The sequence below is a fragment of the Carassius auratus genome, unplaced genomic scaffold, assembly GCF_003368295.1.
Source record: "Carassius auratus strain Wakin unplaced genomic scaffold, ASM336829v1 scaf_tig00013700, whole genome shotgun sequence".
NCBI lineage: Eukaryota > Metazoa > Chordata > Actinopteri > Cypriniformes > Cyprinidae > Carassius > Carassius auratus.
The window spans coordinates 24808-44647 of NW_020524430.1; the positions used below are offsets into that span (position 1 = coordinate 24808).

Consider the following 19840-nt stretch of genomic DNA (forward strand, 5'->3'; position numbering starts at 1 on the left):
CTCTTAACTACTCTTATCTCTCTATTCAGTGTGTATTTGTCCTGTTTGTATAAGGCTTTGTCCCAAATCCAGTATGCATCTTCTTTGGCCTGGCAAAGCTGTTTGGGTTATGAACTGAACCAAGGTTTGTTGTTGTTAAATGTTAAATAAGTCCTGGTGGGAACACACATGCCCTCACAGAAACTGATGTAGGATGTCACAGTGTCAGTGGGCTCATCCAGATCAGTGGCAGCAGCTTCAAAAACACTGCAATCATCGAAGCAATAAAACAGCAAACTAACCACCTGATCAAAGGAAACATTTGCTTAGCCTTAGACCATTTCCAGAGTACAACAAATTTCAAAAATCATTAGATAGTTTTCTGAGTGAGGCATCCTGTCTGATTGTGTTTTAGATGAAATGTGAGGGCTCTTAACCTTCGTGTTTGAACAGAGCTCTGAGCCTCCTCAGTGAAATGTTTCTTTCCCATCAGAGATATTTGTGTAATGGATTTGGCCTGAACGTGTAGATTTAGTTCGACTGAAGCATCAACCATAGTAAACCTCAGTCAAGTGACGTGACTTTCAGCCAAGTATGGTGACCCATATTCAGAATTTGTGCTCTGCATTTAACCCATCCAAAGTATTTATGTACACACACACACACACACACACACACACGGAGAGCAGTTGGGAGTTCAATGCCTTGCTCAAGGGCACCTAAGTCGTGGTATTGCCAGCCCAAGATTCAAACCCACAACCCTAGGGTTAGGCTCATAGGACTCTATAGGACCATGTTTTTAATCACACATCGAAAAGCCGACACACAGTGGATCTCAGAGCGCACGCTCAGTTGGCAACGTTTAGTATATACACCTAGAAAAGTAGTGCTAACTCAAAAAGAATTTTCAGACAGGTTTACATCTCAGGTAACAATTGTTTTAACTGAATAACTGTGCGTAAAATACTTTAGCTGGCTAACATTTGGCACTGTTTACAAATTACACACAATTTATAGAGACAAAAACAGCTTTATTAAAGGGATGGTTCACTGAAATATGAACAGATTTTGTCCATGCAATGAAAGTCAATGGGGTCCAAAACAACAACAATGACCTTCAAAGAATGGATTCTTTTTAATAATTATACAATTAATACATTATTATTTATATAACTAATAAATTATTAATTACAAATAAATTTGAATAAACCTAACTTAAAATATCTTCTTTGTATCTTCAAAATAGCGAGTTATTTGGACCATGAGGTAAATGAGTAAAATATGACATAATTTTCATTTTGGTTTGAATTATCCCTTTAAATGCATTTCATGTTTTGCTAACAGTTGTATAAAGTCAGATTTTACACAAGAAATGCACATGCTTTCTGGGAACATAGCAGAGTTCACAGGAAATGCACGTGGGCTGTAAAAGGGTTAGCGAGACAGACAGCGAGAGAGACAAAGGAGGAGTGGAATAATAGTGATATAGACTGGACCTGAGATACGGAGCTGGAAACTGCAGCCAGTCGATAGAGAGTGAGTACATCAATAATGTATGACTGAAATCCTCTCACAGGGGCTGATGAGGTGAGGGGCCATATGAGTGTGTGCGTGTGTTTGCCACATTATTCAACCATATTTTATGAGTCGCATGGGCATTTGTAGAAAATCTCTGTCAGAGCTGACAAAATACTGATCCACACTCCCTCTCCTGACAACAGTGGAATCCGCATACTGTGACACTAATGAGACGAAGATGCACAGGCAGCCCACGATTGCCTCTTCGTGGAGCGCGGCACCTAGGTGCAGCTGCCGGCCGTGCTCAGAGCCCCCTCGGGGGGATGCCAGGAAAGCCCCATAACCTGTCTGTCCGTCAGTCTGTCAATTAGCCCCTGACATCTCCTCTAAAATGTACCAGGCGGGCACAGGTCTTGAACTTTTTCTATCCGTCTGTAGGTAGGGGGCTTTAGCTCAGGGACCCGGTCAAAACCCTACTGTCAGATAAGCTAACCGATGAGACCTACAAATGTGTTTACCATCCATCTGCCTCCTCCTCCATCTAACAACACATTCAGACACAATCCTTTAAACATTTAATTAGCACACTTTCAATAATACCACTTTTTATTATTTTTAAATCATATATTACATTTATATATAAAATCCATGTATATCAAACAATTGAACAAAAAACAATATTTCAAACATAATAATAGTGCACTTTAAAAATAGAATTTTTCCTAGTACTTATTTACTTTAACTTATTTCCTTATTTGTTTATTTGAATTAGAGGTTTACAGTAATTAAAAATGATGTAATTGACCATATGTTGCAAAATCTTGTCTATAAAATTTTAATTATTTTACAAAAAATAAGTAAATATTAGTGAGAGATATTCAAATAGAGAGAAATTGATACTAATTATCAGATTATATTTTCTTCTTAGTTTTATTCAAATAATTTAAATAAAATTCAAATAATCAAATAATTTGCATCTCAAAAAACAATCAAAAATCAGAATGAAAATGTTAATTTTGTTGATGAGATTACCATTGATTGTGTATGGGGCTAGAATTGTTGCATTATTCCAAATAAATTGATTTTGATCCACAAATAAATGTAAATTGATTAACAAAAACCAAACACATTCACAAAATATATAGAATGAGATCCACAAATAAATCTTAAGAGTTTCATAAACATGAATTCAATTCACAAATAAAAAAATGAGACTTGCTAATAAAATATATATATATTACATATATACAGAATATACAGAAATATATTTTTTCTACAAACACAACTTTATCAGAATGTTTCTGCCATTGTTTGGGGAGGAAAACATATTTCATTGTGTCAAGCCTCGTTCAGAGTAGACAGCATCGCAGTAGATTTCTATTTGCTTTGGACACAGTGCGAGGGTATAACTGATGATGTTCAGGATCTGTGAATGATCATAAATTGTCTGTAATCTTGAGCTTATCCACATTCACTGATCCTGATGGAAATGTAAAGAAGACTTACACTCCAACAATCTTTTGGAAACAGTTTTTTTTTAACCGCACTTCAGCTAAATTTGAAGGAAGTGTCCATAGAATGGAGCTCCTTACAGGGGTGCAAAATGAAACTGCTAGGTCCTGATAGGAAAGTAAAATGTGATTGGTTATAGAGAGAATGTGCTATGATTGGTCAGTGGAGTGTGGCTGTTATCTGATTGGCTTGGGCAGACGGTAGGTGGAGTCCACGCATTTGTGGATCTGTGTGCGTCTTGGTGCTAGAAAAAATCCACAAATACTCGCAGTGATCCACAAATGTATGCCGAGCGATCCCCAAATACGCGCACCAATCTACAAATGCACAGGATGTGATTCACAAATAAATGCCAGACAAAGTTGTGTTTGTAGAATAAAACTATATATTATAATATTTTTTATTTGCAACACATTTTGTGTGTGTGTGAATTTAATTAATGTTTGTTAAACTAACAACTATTTATTTGTGGATCTTATTCTATTTATTTTGTGAATATGTATGTTTGGTTTTTGTTAATCGCTTTCCATATATTTGTGGATCATTATTTATTTATTTGGAATAATGCAACAATTCTACCCCATAATTGTGCTGGACAAAGATGGAGAGGTTTCAATACAGCACAATAGTGGTTAGTATTAAAGCCAGATCCCAGTGGTACGGTGGTCTCTAAACTGATAATTCAGTTCGAACTGACAGCAGGCACAGGCTGAGCTACTGTCTGAAGAGTGAATAATTCAGCTGTCAAAGCTCAGAGCAACAGGCTGAGGGCTGTGTCTCCCTCACACACACACACATGCAAGCAGTGGTGTATATCAGCAGGGGAAATGATAGGGGCCTTATTGATTTCAAGAAAGCAGCCAGACAGTGGGTCACTCTGACCCGGGGCTGCATAATATTCCAGGTTTGATCATGTGAAATTAGAGAGTGAGGATGTCAAAGTGAGAGTGTAACTGAACGAGGGCTAATTTTGTTTGCAGAAGACAAAAGACATCAAAATTCCACTCTTGATTTCAGCACAAACAACGTGTTTGTTGGGAGCATGTCATGGTTTATGCCCCTTTTTCCTGGCTCTTTGTTTTTGATTCACCCCCTCCGCATGTGTGGAGATCTCTAGCGTGTGTGTTTGTGTGTTGAATGCGTGTGTATATACAGATGGCGGGTTTGACTGCACCCCATTGCTATCTTGGCCGCTTTGCAAGGCGTACACTCAGCGTGATTGGCTGGCCGATGTTTGGGGAGAAGGGGGAAACACCGTGATGGCTCAGGTGGCCCAGTCTGGTACCAGTGGTATCATAAACAAGCCTCTTCCACTCAGCCATGAGCTCAATGCGGACTTATGAAAAAAACAATTTAGCAGAACCACATGGACGCATCTGATGCCCCATCCTCCAATTCACTCACAAATCATGAGATGGTGATATGATAGAGACATGTCCCAATTTCTTTCCCTCCTCTGGGACAGCTAAGGAGGAGGTAGATGAGCTCTAGCGAAGGAACCCTAAAACACCACCGCAAGAAATAATGGGCCCTCACTTTGTAGAAAATTGTGAAAGAAAACACACGCCGTTTCCACTCGCCTCATTTAATCCAGCCGCTCTGACAGGATCCTTCGGTGACACTGTCGAAGAGGAAGTCATGGAAATATTCCGGTAATGAGCCTCGGCTGTCTTTGGGTCTCATTTTGTACATCCAGCCAGCACAGAGAGAGGCAAATGTTGCTCATTTTTATTTGACTGGATGGATCTGCACCAATCACCTTAAGCTTATTTGAGCTTCTGGCTTAAAGCTAATACGAAATGTATTTCTTTATCTTATGGTTTTAGCATACAGTTTGCTTGTGTTAGTTTCTTAAGACCTGTCATTCACTATGCCTGTTCCTTCAAAACAAACTTCAGAGACAAATCTCATTCAATTATTTTGGTGCCAATCAAAAATATCACTAAATATTCAAGATTTAGTATAAACAAAATGTAAAAGTATAAAAACTAGTATTTAAAAAAAGCAACAAGTAACTTTCCCATTATAATTATTTTATTTTTTACAATAAAGATATCTAAACATCATTTAAAAGTTAAATTATTTTAGAAGGAAAACTGCATCTTATTTTTCTTTCTCCACTGGAAATGTGTTTTTGTGTCCTGCTCATAAACCCTGCTAAATTGTGCTAGACTTATTGTTATTGCTATTGTGTTGTATTAAAACTTCTACATTTTTGTCCACCACAATCAATGGTAATCTCATCAGCGAAATGTTAGTTAACATTTTCATTCTGATTTCTGATTGTTTTGAGATGCAAAAACAAAGTAAGAAAACAAAACAAAAAATATATACATTTTAAATAAATAAATAATATTCAACATCACACAAATAATCATGTTCTATTCATTTTTTTTTTCATTTTTAAAAATATATTCTTCTTCTTATTATTAAATAAAAACAATTATTACAAAATATACCAATAATAATATTAACAATAATAATAACAATAATAAGAAGAGAGCAAATATAATTATTATTAATTATTAATAATACACTATAAACAAATGTAATTTATTATTACTATAATTATTATAGATAACAATATGGAGAAATATGGAGGGCCCAGGACCTTAAACACCATCCCAGGATCTGAATTATAAAGGGTATTCTAGGCCCAAATGATACTAACCACTCTAAACTAGTCGTATGGCCTGGTGCACACCTGCAATGAAAAATGATACTTCAAAAGCTTCAAAATCCTTCCAGGTCTGGGGCAATCTTCATTCAGTGCTTTATATTTCCTTCCCAGCATTCATCACTATCTCTAGCGTGTATCACCCACCGGTTTGCTTCCTGCTCCCTGTTTGCTCCCGGTTTGCTACTAGAGACTGACATCCATGACTCACCCAGCGGAGGCAACATACGCATTAGTATTATAAGCATGATGCTAATGCAAGGGTGCATCACACACACTAAACAGATATAACTGAAGACAGTGCTTTCTGTCAATAACCTACACATCTAACTCTAGAGAGCAGGTCATGGAGCGGAGATGGGAAACCTGACAATGCGAAACCCAGCCTTATTAAAGTGAGTCCAGGAGGATACAAGTATTATTAACATATCAAAGGTCGGTACAGGAGGTGTGTGGTGGCATTAGCTCAGAAGAAACCGAGCGTACGTCTCAAGAGTGTGTCCCTTGAGTAAATGACACAAACACAAAGCACACAAGATGCATCCATCGGTACGGCTAGTACTGACAGCTCTCTCAAAATGATCTTCGCAGGAGGACAGATGCAGAGCCGCTATACTGATTCTTTTCACTGTTGGCCAGCAATGCCGAAGTTGGACAAACAGTAGAGCCGCCCTTCCGGCACATGCGGTACCCTATAAAGGCAGAACCTGCCACTACCGCTGTGTAACCAAGGAAAACAATCACCTCACGCCGTGCAGGGTGTTTACGGTTGCATCTGAGCCATTAGCAACCCAGACAAAGAGCATATGCAACTCTGGCAGGGACCGCTTTGGTGGGATGGCAGGCGGGGGTGGGCTTCACCCCGGACTAGCCCAGACCGGCAGCTAAATCTGCAGAGGTGCTCAGGGGGAGCGCTTGATCTACAGGGGGCTTTATTTACAGTCTCTCACCACAAAACAAGAGTAGGAGAGCTGGGCCCACTGCGACATTCAACAGGGATACATTGACAGGATCTGTCTGGAAGCACGAAGACACAGTGGGAGAGGTACACTCATCTCCATTATGGGCTGGCACAGCCTGAGACTCCACTCAAATTCGGGCAGATGTAATCGATAAAAGAAGGACAGGGGTTTTGTTATTCCGGTATCTATGAAGCCAAGGCTTTAAAAAGCTTGGACTCGATTAATGAGAAGTATCTCGGAATCGCTGCCAGGCACCAGGTCAAGCCAAATGAGGATGGAAATGCAAAGAACCTGTTTTGAAAGAGAGATGGAACTGGTGAAGTCAACAGTTTCTGTAATAGGAGTCCATTATGAGTTAGCAAAAATGCTAACAATCGTTGGTAGCCGTCAACAAATTTACTAGCAATGTTTTATCGAAACAAAGAGGGATGTACAAAGAAATTTGTCATTATTCGTATCTTCTAAAATACGGCAATAGTTGCACATAAATCAACAATTAGCATATAGATATATAGTAAATTTGTACAATGTAAACAAAGCTTGAGAAAATAGAATAAATCCCAACACTTTGTGATTGCTTCACATTTTCTAATTCATTGGTACTTTTGATTACACTATGATAATTAGCAAAACAATGAGGAGCATACAGAGACATTACACTCATATTCTTCTCTATCTTCTAAAATATCCAAAAGTTGCATGCAAATAAATCTTACCATCAATAAACAATGTTACCATCAATAAACCTTCATAAAACCCTACATCTAAACAATAAAACTAGCTATAAAAGCATCAACTAATGTAACTTTGTCTTCAGTTTGCCCCGCATCCCTCAGGAAAAAAGATGCCTTGAGATATTTAGAGAAGGTTACAGTTGTCATTTTCCGCCATGCCGGCAGGGAACAAAATCATATCTGCATGTTCTGTCTCTTAGACAGAGAGAGAAACACACTGCCTTCGTCAAATAGACAGCTAGCGCTAATGATAACATGCTAGCAGCATTTCTTGACAGAACCGAGCGTGAATACTTGAAAGTCACTTCTCAATGAGACTCCTTTTTGTTTAATTAGGCTTGTAAATAATTATTGCAATTTAAGCCTGCAATTAGGAGACTGAAGCTATTAGTGATGTGACAGATTCCAAGGAGACCCTGGGTGTGGTGGAGTGCGCACTAAAGCTACAACATTATGCAGTCACGCGTTGACAGCTAGAATGACTGGTGATATGCTAGAACATTTTAATTGCAGATGGTATTATCTTGGCATCCTCACGTCTGATCCCTGAGACAACAACGCAGTCGCTTGAAAGTTGCAGAAAAGTTCCCGTACTCAACTGTGTAAGTTGACTGGAGGGGAAAATAACAAGCTGGTCTTTCCCAAAGTTCCTTCAGAGAAATACATTTTTACATTTCTTAGGTCTAGGATGATTTATTTCTCGAAAATGTTTTAAAAAAAAAAATCTCTGAGCAACAGATTATTCTGACAAGACAAAACTCATGATCACTGATTTGCATCTGTCTCAGATTGCTTCTCCTAAAATCTCTTCGAGGTAATAATAAATTATACACTTCTGAGATACTAAGAGTCAAAACCCTTTGCTTTAATCTTATTCCATCATTAAGGTTGCTGTTTCAAAGATCATCTGAACTTTCTAGGATTCTTTTTGGACCATGTTTTTCCACAAAGCTGCAGGGAACATGTTCAGCCACTTATCACCGCTAATGCTTATCAAGCCGTTTTACACTATCGACATTTCTCATTGGGTGGTCCGACTCGAGACTGATGCACAACAAAAAGATTGCAAAGTCGAATGTACCCTCTTACCTCTGCCGCACTCAACTATGGCTCTGCTTATTAGCCGTGTTATCCTGCACCCCCACAGAGCAACCGCTCTCTTAACAAGGCACCCAACAAGCCACGCAAGCAGATCTCAGGTCTCCACCACCTCATTTGAGACTATTAAATCAACACCACACTGAAAGCCCCCTAGAGGCCCTTGAGACAGCTACGAGCATTCAACAGGTACAGCCAGTCCTGCTAGCACCTGCCCTCAACTAATAACATCCACCGTGACACTGGCTTGTCTCTGTATGCTCTACTAAATCTAGGGCTAGCCTGATGGGTCAGAGGCAGCTAGGGTGCAACCAGGTTGTTCACTAACAAGAACAAAGACCTTTCACCTTAAGAGTCCAAATTCTCGGTTGAACAAAAACCACCGGTAGTCCATCGGGCTGCAGAGCAAATCATTTATTGACAGCACAGCTGCTGCTGGGGGCAGAAAGGAGGAGGGACGAAGGGCAAGAGAAAGCACCTTCAAGGCGATGCATTTTTTAATTAAACCCTTGATGGCGGCTGACAAGAGTTTTGCTATCAAATAACGAGGACAGGACTGGCCAATGGTTCCTGTGCACCAAACCTGATTAGTGCAAATCCTTGCTTAAGTCAATTAGCAATGCAATAATGTGAGAGGAAAAGATGCACTTTGTGCTCCTCCCCAAGGGTTCCTTCTAGTCTCAAAGGTGTTTCTGTAAAGGCGAATTGCAATGCTGGCCATATACAACTGACCTTTAGGGTGACCCTGGCAGTTTGATACACCGCACCAGGTTAGCTGCTGACCCGAAGACCGCAATATACGCAGCATTCAGGCGTAAAGCCTTTAGGTGTCCGGAGAGAGTGTGAGATTGGAACCGGCTTTCGCTGAATGAGTCTGCTAAATAGCTTCATCAATAATGTTGGACGCGGGATGTATCGACAGGAGCATTTATCCTGATCTGTCCCTCTATCAATAGCAAGTGGAGCCATCACGTTGACACTCAAACGTGCACCCTATCATAGGTATTGATTCCCCCCCACTTATACTTTGTATCGTGCAAGCAGCAACTCCCTAAAAATCTGAAATAACAAGCATACTATAACAATAACAAGCTCAACTCGCTGCAAATAGAAAAAACACCTGCACATGAAGAAAACAAATTCATCTATTTGACAACACAGGCATTACAAATGCTCACAACACAACAAAATAACGAAACACAATGCAAATAGAAAAAACACCTGCAAATTTAGAAAACAACTTCATCAATTTGACAACAAATGCGCTGCAAATACTCACGACACAATCAAAGAAACGCGCTGCAAATAAAATTCTTAAATTGGTTGTCGCGCGTTTCTTTTTTTGTTTGCATTGTGAGCAATTGCAGCACCTGCTGTCAAACTGATGAAGATGTTTTCTTGATTTGCTGGTCCTTTTTCTATTTGCTTTTTTTTTTTGAAGTTGCAGTGCGTTAAGCTCTCTCAGCCACCGTAAATATTGTTATGCTAGAAAGATAGTATACTAGCAAGCTGTGATAGCTAATCAAGAAGAATGATTGACAAAAGCAAAATGCACATGCTAGCAGCTCATCACTGTTCATTTAATGGCCTGCAGATGTCAGGCAGTCGTAAAAGCAGAGATAGGCGATACCTACTTTGGATAAGCTTGGACATGTCCAATTTCTCATGAATACAATGGATTTCATTACTCATTTGCTATGCTTAAAAAAAGAACATTTTCATTCTTTCCTGTCAATTACCATGGCAGCTACAGTTAATCTAAGTCTTTGTCCAGGGCAGCATGAATGACAGTGATTGGTGGATAGAGGGGAGATGGAGGTCGCTGGTTAAGACACTCTCCTTGTTCCCGTTTTTTAGCAAGAGCAGCTGCACTTTCACAGGGTGACCAGGGGTCAAAGAAATGCTAGGGGGCATCTGAGGCTGAGAAGGCACTTTTTTATTTTCAAATATGCCTGAACTTTGGGCACAATGCCTCAGTTTAGCTCATTGTTAGTCTAGCTTGCTGTACAGACTACAGCAAAGCAGAATTCCAGGCCTCTTCCTGCAGATTGTGTATGAGAATCAAGAGCTGAGTGCGCATATCTCTGTTAAGTGAATATTAATGCTGCTTTCTTCTCATTAATCACATCCTCTGCTCTGTTGATTTCCTGTTAGCCCTTTCATCATATACACCCCCATCCCCCTAACCATGCTACAGTCACCCAAACGCTGACATCCAGACACACATTTACAGAACGCCACACACACAGAAAAGCCAGTGGCTGTTGGCCAACTCAATCTGCATGCAGTACGAGGGGCAGATCGAACCAAACAAAGAGAAACAAAAGACTCCAAAGGCACCGAGCGTAAATCATAGGCTATATATGATTTCTGGAGGGCACTATCTGTGCAGACAGGACTTCACTTAGTTGACCTTTGAATATTTGTATATTTCTGTGTGTTTAATTAAAGCTAGTGATTTGAATGAATTCATGCTATACAAAAAAAAAGTAAAAAAAAACAAAAAAAAAAAACATCATTTGACATTAGAATGATAAATTTTTTTAAGAACTATATGCCATAAATGAGGGATGCTCAAACTACTCCCTAAAAAAAGAGATACATAAAATACAATTACAAATGCCTCCATTTGCAACGGCTCTAATTTTGCTTAGGCCAGTGTGATTTCTGAGTCGACGATCTTCAGTTGGATAATGGAAGGAGAGTGTTATTTTAGGAGCTGGCTGTAATGGACTGTTGAAGAGAGGGGAGAGACTCTAAACAATTTCACTCCGGGTGAAAAATCCCATTTCCCTGCGTTTGATAACCACACAGTTCATTTCCTACATTTCCCAGACAAAGGTAACGCAGGCCCAGAATGTCCCTGTGTGTGTGTGTGTGTTTGTGAATGAAAGATCAAAATGGTAAATACATGCATATGATTCAAGGTACATAATGTGTGTGTGCCAAAGGAGGCTAAGGCTATTGCAAAGACACAGAGCAAATAATCTGGTTTTTCAAGATGGGGAAAAGGGAAGTCATGCATTGATTTTAAATTTCACAGCTGAGCACTTGGGAGTGAAATTGCCAGGGTAGAAATACGGAGGCTCGTTTATTTGGTTGATGATCTCGGATACATTGCTTTTATGAGCTGGGTTGGGGAAGCGAGAGAAGGGTTCAAGAGTAAGAAGCAGATCTTGGATTCTCAAGTTCAACCTAAACGTTTTTCGCTATATGAATGACATCAGCATATGCAAAAAATCGGGTCTGGTTGTTAAACTCGACACTTCATTCACATGCTTCTCTACGTTAGTCACGCTGATGGAAATTTCACGCCACTCTTAATAGTTGGTGTGGGATAGACGATGTCAAATCTTGAGCTGGCTTTTGTAGGCCAACTCATGAAATCAGACTACCGTGCAAAGCTTTTCCTCTCATTTGGATGCCACTGATGACTTATAACACATGTTTCGAAAATAAAAATATCTCAACAGACATGTTCACATCATATAATGTGTATTTGAAGCTATGGTTTCAGTGGTGTGAACGGGTGCTTGCCGATTTTGACTTATGGTCTTAACTGCATTGATAATTAAATGAATAAATGATTCAATGTGAATCGCTCGCCACTAATGTGGTGGGAGTTAATAACAATTTTATTCTGCAACTGATTAAACGACCAATCAAAACACTTACAATCTATTCTGAAGCCCTCTCCAGCCTGATTTAACAATAATTGGCACATTGTTGTGGCATTTTACTTATCTGCATCAGACCTTTCAATTAAATTTAGAGCAAAATGTGCTGTTTAGAGATATGTTTACATCAGAAACAGAAATCTGAAAGCACTGAACATCACCTAGAGTCTCACCACACCAAAAAGTCTTTGTCCAAAAGTCCAAAGGAGTTTTGTGTGCCAATACGCAAAAGGGTGAGTCGAACAAACCTGCTAGGCAATATGTCTTTCCTCCTCACAGTTTGCATTAGGGTTTGGTTTACACGCTTCAATGAGAACGAGCGGAGTTGGTTACATGTGCTGGATTTGCATATGACAGCAGGTGTGGCTTTGTCCCAAGTGCTCAGGCTTCATTTGACTGTGTGAGGTCGCACAGATGACACACAAAGCTCTGTTCCACATCCTAGTGAGCTCATGCCACAAGTTCATCTAAAAAGGCGAATATATTTTATATATTTATATATATTTATATATTTTCTTCAATACTGAACAATATGAATAAAATGTACAACTTTATCAAATAAGTGTATATACTATGCACATAGTAATATTTATATTATATAATAGTACTATGCAATATATTTGTTTATTTTGTTTATTTATTTGGGTCCCCATTAGCTTCCACAATGTGGTTGCTAGTCTTCCTGGGGCCCATAATTTTAATATATATAAAATACATTGTAATAAAACAAAAAAACTACAATATTATACTACATTACACAAAGTCAGATATAATCAGTCTATCAATTTCCCCATCCATCCATAATCCATCCATCCATCTATATATACTGTACAATAAATATACAAAGAAATATGTCAACATGCAATTTGTACTAGTATCAATAATTTTCACATATTTTTTAATCAAGAAAAACATGATATAGCAATTCAAAATCATTAATGCTACTATTAAATCCAATAATATAAATACCGAGTAATTGTTATTTGATAGATAAAACGATTGACAGGTGGCCTATACTGTAAGTGCAGCAGTTCAGTCCTTTCATCAGTTTCTATTCTCGTTAGGATGCTGTCTACGCAGCTCACAGAGACCCCCACTCATGTGCCATCCGTCTGGAAGAGAGGTGACAAGTAAAGACTGCTTGCGGTCGGCTGGAATGTAAAACCTAGATGAGATATTTTTGAAGCAGTCTTTGACACACATTTTGCAAATGTGCATGACATCGCTAAGTCTCCATGTCTCTTTCAACGACTCCCTTTTTGTTTCCCTCGCCCGCCGCTCTCTCCCTCTGTCTGTGTAAAGCTGTTATCAGCTGAAACAGCTCTGACCTTTCATAGCTGTTAGCCTCTGGCTCTCTTCCCCAGCCAAACAGCCAAAGCACTTTATCACAAGACTATGAATTACCACCGAAAGGACACCATCTCACCGCCTGCGTGATCTGAGACTGCAGACGGTCCTGCTCTGCTCTGAACGCTCTTTCTTTCAAGCCATTCACAGACATTGGCTAAACACGGCTAACATAACCTGTGTTTTCTGACTGCTCTGGTCGTGGACACATCTTGTCTGGAGCTCATTTGTCTTTCAGTTCCACTGTGTTGCTCTAACCAATAACTATGGACCATTTACATAGCATTCACACATGTAGACTGAAACAATGAGCCCTGAAGTCTATGAGTGTATTTCTCTTTATGTCAATGTGAGGCAATCTGTTTGAAATCTATTTGTGTTCAAGTGAGGGAAGGCTATGCATTTGGAACGAGCTGTTTTTATGCAAGTCTTTGAGGATCCACACAATATACGGCATCATAGAAAATAATTATAGATGCAGAATGGGAAAAGAGGTAGCGTGAAGCAGTTGTGTGTGTGGAGTGTGTTTGTGCATGTGTCTCTGCATAAAGCAAGATTACATGCTGGTTTGAGCGTGCTTGAATACTAACTGCAAATCCATCGCTGTGTGATGCATGTGTGCATGTATGTAAATTTGTACCCACACATCCATCTGTACAGTACTCTTCACATCAACCACACTCATACACTCAAAGATAGCAAATGACCATGGACCTTATAACCCTTGATAAGACAACATAAAACAACATTTGCAACACATCTGAGTTCCATAACACTATACATTTACATATTTAAGAATAATAAGAGGGAACACAGGAAGGGACTTGATTTGATCCATTGACAGACTGACTGAATCATGGCAAAGTGAAAAGTGATAATAATACTCTATATATGGACGATTGTACAATATACTGTGTATCTATATATCTATATCTATATGTTTATAAAATATATTCTTTATGTCATACTGTACATTACAAAGTTGTGAATTTTATTTATGTATTTTACAAATTAGTAAAGATTCTCTGGCCATTTAATGCTTATTGCCCATAATATAAAAATATGGCTTTTTGGGCATCAATAAAATTATTGGTCACAGTTTTAGCTATATAAATTATTATATAATGTTATATTATTTAGTCAAACTATTAAAACATTTTATTAAATTGTTCAGTCATTCAGTATCAGTCATTTCTATCTATTTTAACATTTAAGACATTTTACTGTGATTAAGTTCCACCCTGAATGCATTTTTACATATTTTAAAAACGATTAATATTTCAGTCATGTAAAATATTACGTATTATGGTCAAGTTGGGCCATTTTGGCTCCATTACACCCAATCCTCCACTCCGGCTCTGTTTCCTGCTAGCATAAGAGCTTGTGCTGAAAGGTGAATAGCAATCCTGCTGCTCTGTGAAGTGTGAAGCTTGACTACGCCAACTGACTCCTTAAACAGAGGTGCGCTGGGGTGACGGAAGCCTTGTCTTTAGCAGTATTTTTTGTTCCACTCATCCCAACAAGTGAACGTCTCACACCTACATCCTGAATATTAACGCTACTCAAAGAAGATACGATGGGCGTCATGAAGAGAAATACCTCTGAGAGCAATTCAGCCCAAGTCAGACCGAAAGAGTCAGACTCTTAACACGGCCGATTAATAAGCTGTAATATTGAATTAATCACCTGAAACACTTAAAACAGAACAGAATTGGGTGGAGAGAAGATGGAACATTCTGATAGCTCTTTTATGATGGGATTACTGGGTGAGAAGGACAAATCCTTTAAGGTTTGGGTGAATACTTTTTGTTAAAGACTGTTAAATGCTAGTGAAGAGATTCACAGGAATACGCATGCACACACACACTCGAATGGTTTTAAAGTCTAATGCCAGCTGCTATATTTGTTTTCTACAGTGCCATGAGAAAATAAGGGTTTTCAAACTTTATGATGCCAAACACCCCCCAAATATGATGATTCCCATTCCAAAATATAATATAATATAATAGTGCTATATTACAGTGTATGAGTGCAAAAAAAGAGTCTATGGTCTATGTCCCCTCTGTTAATTCATTGTCACCAGGTCTGTTTTATGTGAAGGACTGGTTCCTAAGTCACAAAGTTGATCAAATGCTGAGCTCACTTCTACATCCCTGGTGAGGTTGACAGGATGTGTGTATAGACACAATGCGCTGACTCAACAAGTCTCCTTCTCTTTCTCCTCCTTTTTCTCTCATGTGCCACTTCACGTGGTGCCCAGCGGGGCTGACCCAGCGGGACACACATGTATTGGTATGATGTGAACCTGTCAGCTCGCTGTGCATCAAACCACCGCACTCATTACCGGCCCTTCCCTCCTGCCACACCCAGCCCCATCCCAATACCCACGCGTCACCCCACAGGGGACATCAGCCCTCTAGAGCGGATGCTAAAAAAAGCTTGGAGATGTAAGCAACCAGCCTGGTCATCCATCTATAAGCAGAGACAGTGTTTTCTCTTTCCCTTCCTTTTTAGAGGCTCTCTCTCTTTTTCTTCTTTTCTTTCACTTTGTTTCATAGTCTAACATAGGATTGGGCAGTGTATTGTTCAGAGTAAGAAATGTTTCAACTGTATAAATTTTTGCTGTGCTGAGCAGAATATCCATAGAGCAATTTAAAAAAGCAATTTTTTTTTTTATTAAAATAGTATTTACATTAAATATCATTTCATTTTATTATATATATATATATATATATATATATATATATATATATATATATATATATATATATATATATATATATGTATAAAATAAAGTAATTATTTTAGTAATCATTAAAATAATTTTTAAATATATGCATAATTACTCCTTTATGTCGTAAGATGTTTTTTTTTATGAACTTCCAGTAAAAATAACTACAACTTATGGAACTAAAATCTATTTACGCCCTCAGAAAAAAAAGGTAATAACGAGATTTATTTCAAAATAAGAAATAATGTCACACTCTGAGATTTGAAGTCATATTGTGAGATAAATAGTCAAACTTTCCAAAGTAAAGTTGCAAAAACAAGAACTTTAGCCATAATAACAAGAAATTCAAGTCATATTGTGAGATTTAAAGCTTCAATTACAAGAACTAAAGTTGGCAAAAGTGGGGTTTCCATAATACTGTGATGTATAGGGTTACTGTGACATAAAATGACTCATACCGCCCACCTCTGGTCTGCAACGTGTCCCATGGGAAGCATTGCGTGTATTGATATAATATGAGCAGGTTCTCTCTCCATCTCTCTCTCTCTCTTCATTATGCTGTCGAGAGAGTGACCTTGTTCTCACTCCATCTCTCCTCCTTCAGCTGTCCCTCCATCACTCTCTCCTTCTCTGACACAGCTACTCTACTCTCTTCCCCTTGCTCTCTTTCATTAGAGGATGCTGTCACGTTCTCTCTGTCCTACAGCTGTTATGGATGGTAAAAAGAAGAGACGACGAGAGGAGAAAGCATATACATGTATATATTCAGACCTGTCTCTCCGACATGACGTAGATGTAGCTGTTGTCCAGGGAGAAGGCCATGTCTCTAAGAATAGGGCTTCCATCTTTGATGACCGGCAGAGTTTCATACTGGACGCCACCTTGAGGAGGACCATCAACTCGAATCTGACAGAGAAAGAAGGAGAAGAATTCATGAGAAGAATTGTAATCGTTTTACAATGTCTTACATATTATATATACATACACACGCACGCACGCACACACACACACACACACACACATATATATATATAGGATAATATTATATTCTATAATAAATTTAATTAAAATAATACATTATTTTATAAAAACTATTTTACATAATGTAATATAACTAAATATATTGTAAAATGTAATATTGCATAATTATTGTATTGTATATTTTTTTATACAATTATGTATATTATGTAAAAAAAAATATAATTTATTGTATGTTTTATTATTATTTTTATGCATTTTTATATACATACACTATACCACATACAGAAGTATATATATATATATATATATGTCATGCATTATAATATATAATTATATTATATGCATAATAATGTATTATAATAATTGACATCATTTATGATTATTATACATTTTTATTTATTACTTTAAACAGAATTACGGTGACTTAAGGGGCTTTGATCAGGTCAAAGGTCATCTCAGAGCAATAAAATCAGATGAAATACAAACTGAAGTCACAGGTTTCACATTAAAGCGTCTCCTCCCACTGCTTTCACACACCCCAAAAGATAATTGAAAACCCAGGACACATTGCGGCTGTCCTGCATGGAGTGTGTGTCTCTGATCAGGGTCAGTCCTAGGTCATATGTCTGTCTAGTAGTGCTTTACAATAGAGGACGAGCCTAACAGAAACCCGGGAGAGCAAAGATCATACAATTAAACCATCCAGAGTTCAAAGGCAGTCTTTCTCAACACGATTCTGGCCCAAAGCACAGGCAGGGGAAAAAAAGCATGTCCACACTACACTAAAGCCCTGTTCAAGCATTAGTCCACTCCCCTGAATGTAAAAACCATCTGTGAGCGGCAGACTCCCAATCCACTAAACAGACATTTACAGCACACTGACGTCCCTCCGTATTTGTGAATGTGTTCATACATAAAACATGTCAGCCAGTCAACAAGACCCACCTCCTCTTGTTCAGCCGAGCGTGACCCTGATATGACCTGCCGCGCACACCACAGAGACCTTATGTCACGGAGAACTGTGTGTCCAGTAGTCTACAGAGGGCACTTTGAAAAACACACTTCATTTGCAGGCAGGAAGTGGCTCTGACATGATGGCTGTACAGTTAAATGTTGTGTTCACTGGTCCTACAGGGGGCTATAAAGCAATCAAACATGGACACTGCAAGTAGGTTCTGTAGATGGATCTATAAAGGTGATGGAGGGACGCACAGCTTTAAAGGCCAAGGATCACTTGGTGGATACAGAAATGAAGCAGAGACCCCCCTGTTAGATACTGTATACTATACACACTGTGATATTGCTAAGCCGTTAAAACAATTACAAAACAGTTATATAAAAGAAATTGTATAACTTTTTATTTATTTACATTTATTGTCATGCTTTTTTATGATTATATACACATACACTAAAAAAAAATTCCCACAAAAAAGTTATTTTAAATCAATCATCGGCAGACCCATTGTTCTAAGTGGTATAAAATGTCTTCAGCTACACTGATCCTTTAATTTCCCCGAATGCCTTTGGAAATGGATTCTGTCTTATAGTTTCTCTTCCTCTGCACCACTGATCTGTCGTTCACCTGGCTTGAGTCTCTTCCTGTCATCATTGTTCTGTCTCTCAGAGGCTTGTCTTCTCCTTACAAGCTTCTGCAACATTTGCTCATTACTTTTTTCATTATTGGCACTCTCTCTCTCTCTCTCTCTCTCTCTCTCCCTCTCTCGGTCCCGTATGTACATTATAGATGGCTGCCGTCCTTTTGGCTGCAGTATAAGTGCAGCTGTCTTTCTCATTCAGAGATTCTCTGACAGCAGAGCCCACGCAGAACTACACCCAACAGTCACATATTTATATATATATATATATATATATATATATATATATATATATATATATATATATATATATATATATATATATATATATATATATATATATATATATATATATATATATATATATATAATATATATATATATATATATATATATAAATGCCATCTGAAATTTTCATCTAAAATTAGGATTTTTATCAAGCTCCTATGCTTAGGTTGATTAATTTTACTTTAATTGCGATGTTCAGGTCCTTTTCCAGGTTATTAAAGTGAAATAACTGAACATAAATATAGGAGCCTGATAAAAAAACTAATTTTAGATGAAAATTTCAGATGGCATTTAGAGGCTTTTGCATCTGAACTCTTCATATATACATGCATGCTATATATAATCCTATGTATGCATGCTTTGCTGTTTCTTTCTCTATTTCTTTAAAATATTTCATTTTGCATATTCAATCATTGGCCTTCTACAGTATATATGAGTAGTCCTTTTATACATATTGTTTATGTGTATTTGTGTGTTTTTGTATTTGTATGAGGGACTTCTGAGACCGCCGGTTGCTTCCAGCTACACGCTCATGCCAAGAGGACGCTTTTGATGTGAGAATATAAGCTTGCTACCAAAAAGGGCTTGAAGAGAAACCAGACACGCATTGAAATTCTCTCGCTGTTTAACATAACATATTGCAAAACACTCGCTCCCACACTGTGCATGAGCACTTCATACCAATAAAGTGAAAGAACCTTCAGGGTACATCGCTTTGAATAGATCCCATTTCAGATTATT

General features: G+C 38.2%; 1 protein-coding gene across 1 annotated transcript in view; it reads right to left on the minus strand.

The window, feature by feature from the left end:
- The window catches only part of LOC113074107 (plexin-A2-like), a gene marked incomplete at its 3' end in the record, with an annotated part of 43105 nt that extends 24283 nt beyond the window's left edge, over window positions 1–18822 (minus strand). The window contains exons 1-2 of the mRNA XM_026246834.1: window positions 18799–18822; window positions 17007–17141 (exon numbers count right to left, since the gene is read on the minus strand). Coding sequence (XP_026102619.1) covers window positions 17007–17141; window positions 18799–18822 — 159 coding nt within the window. The remainder of the gene's footprint in view (window positions 1–17006; window positions 17142–18798) is intronic.
- Between the last annotated feature and the right edge of the window lie 1018 nt (window positions 18823–19840).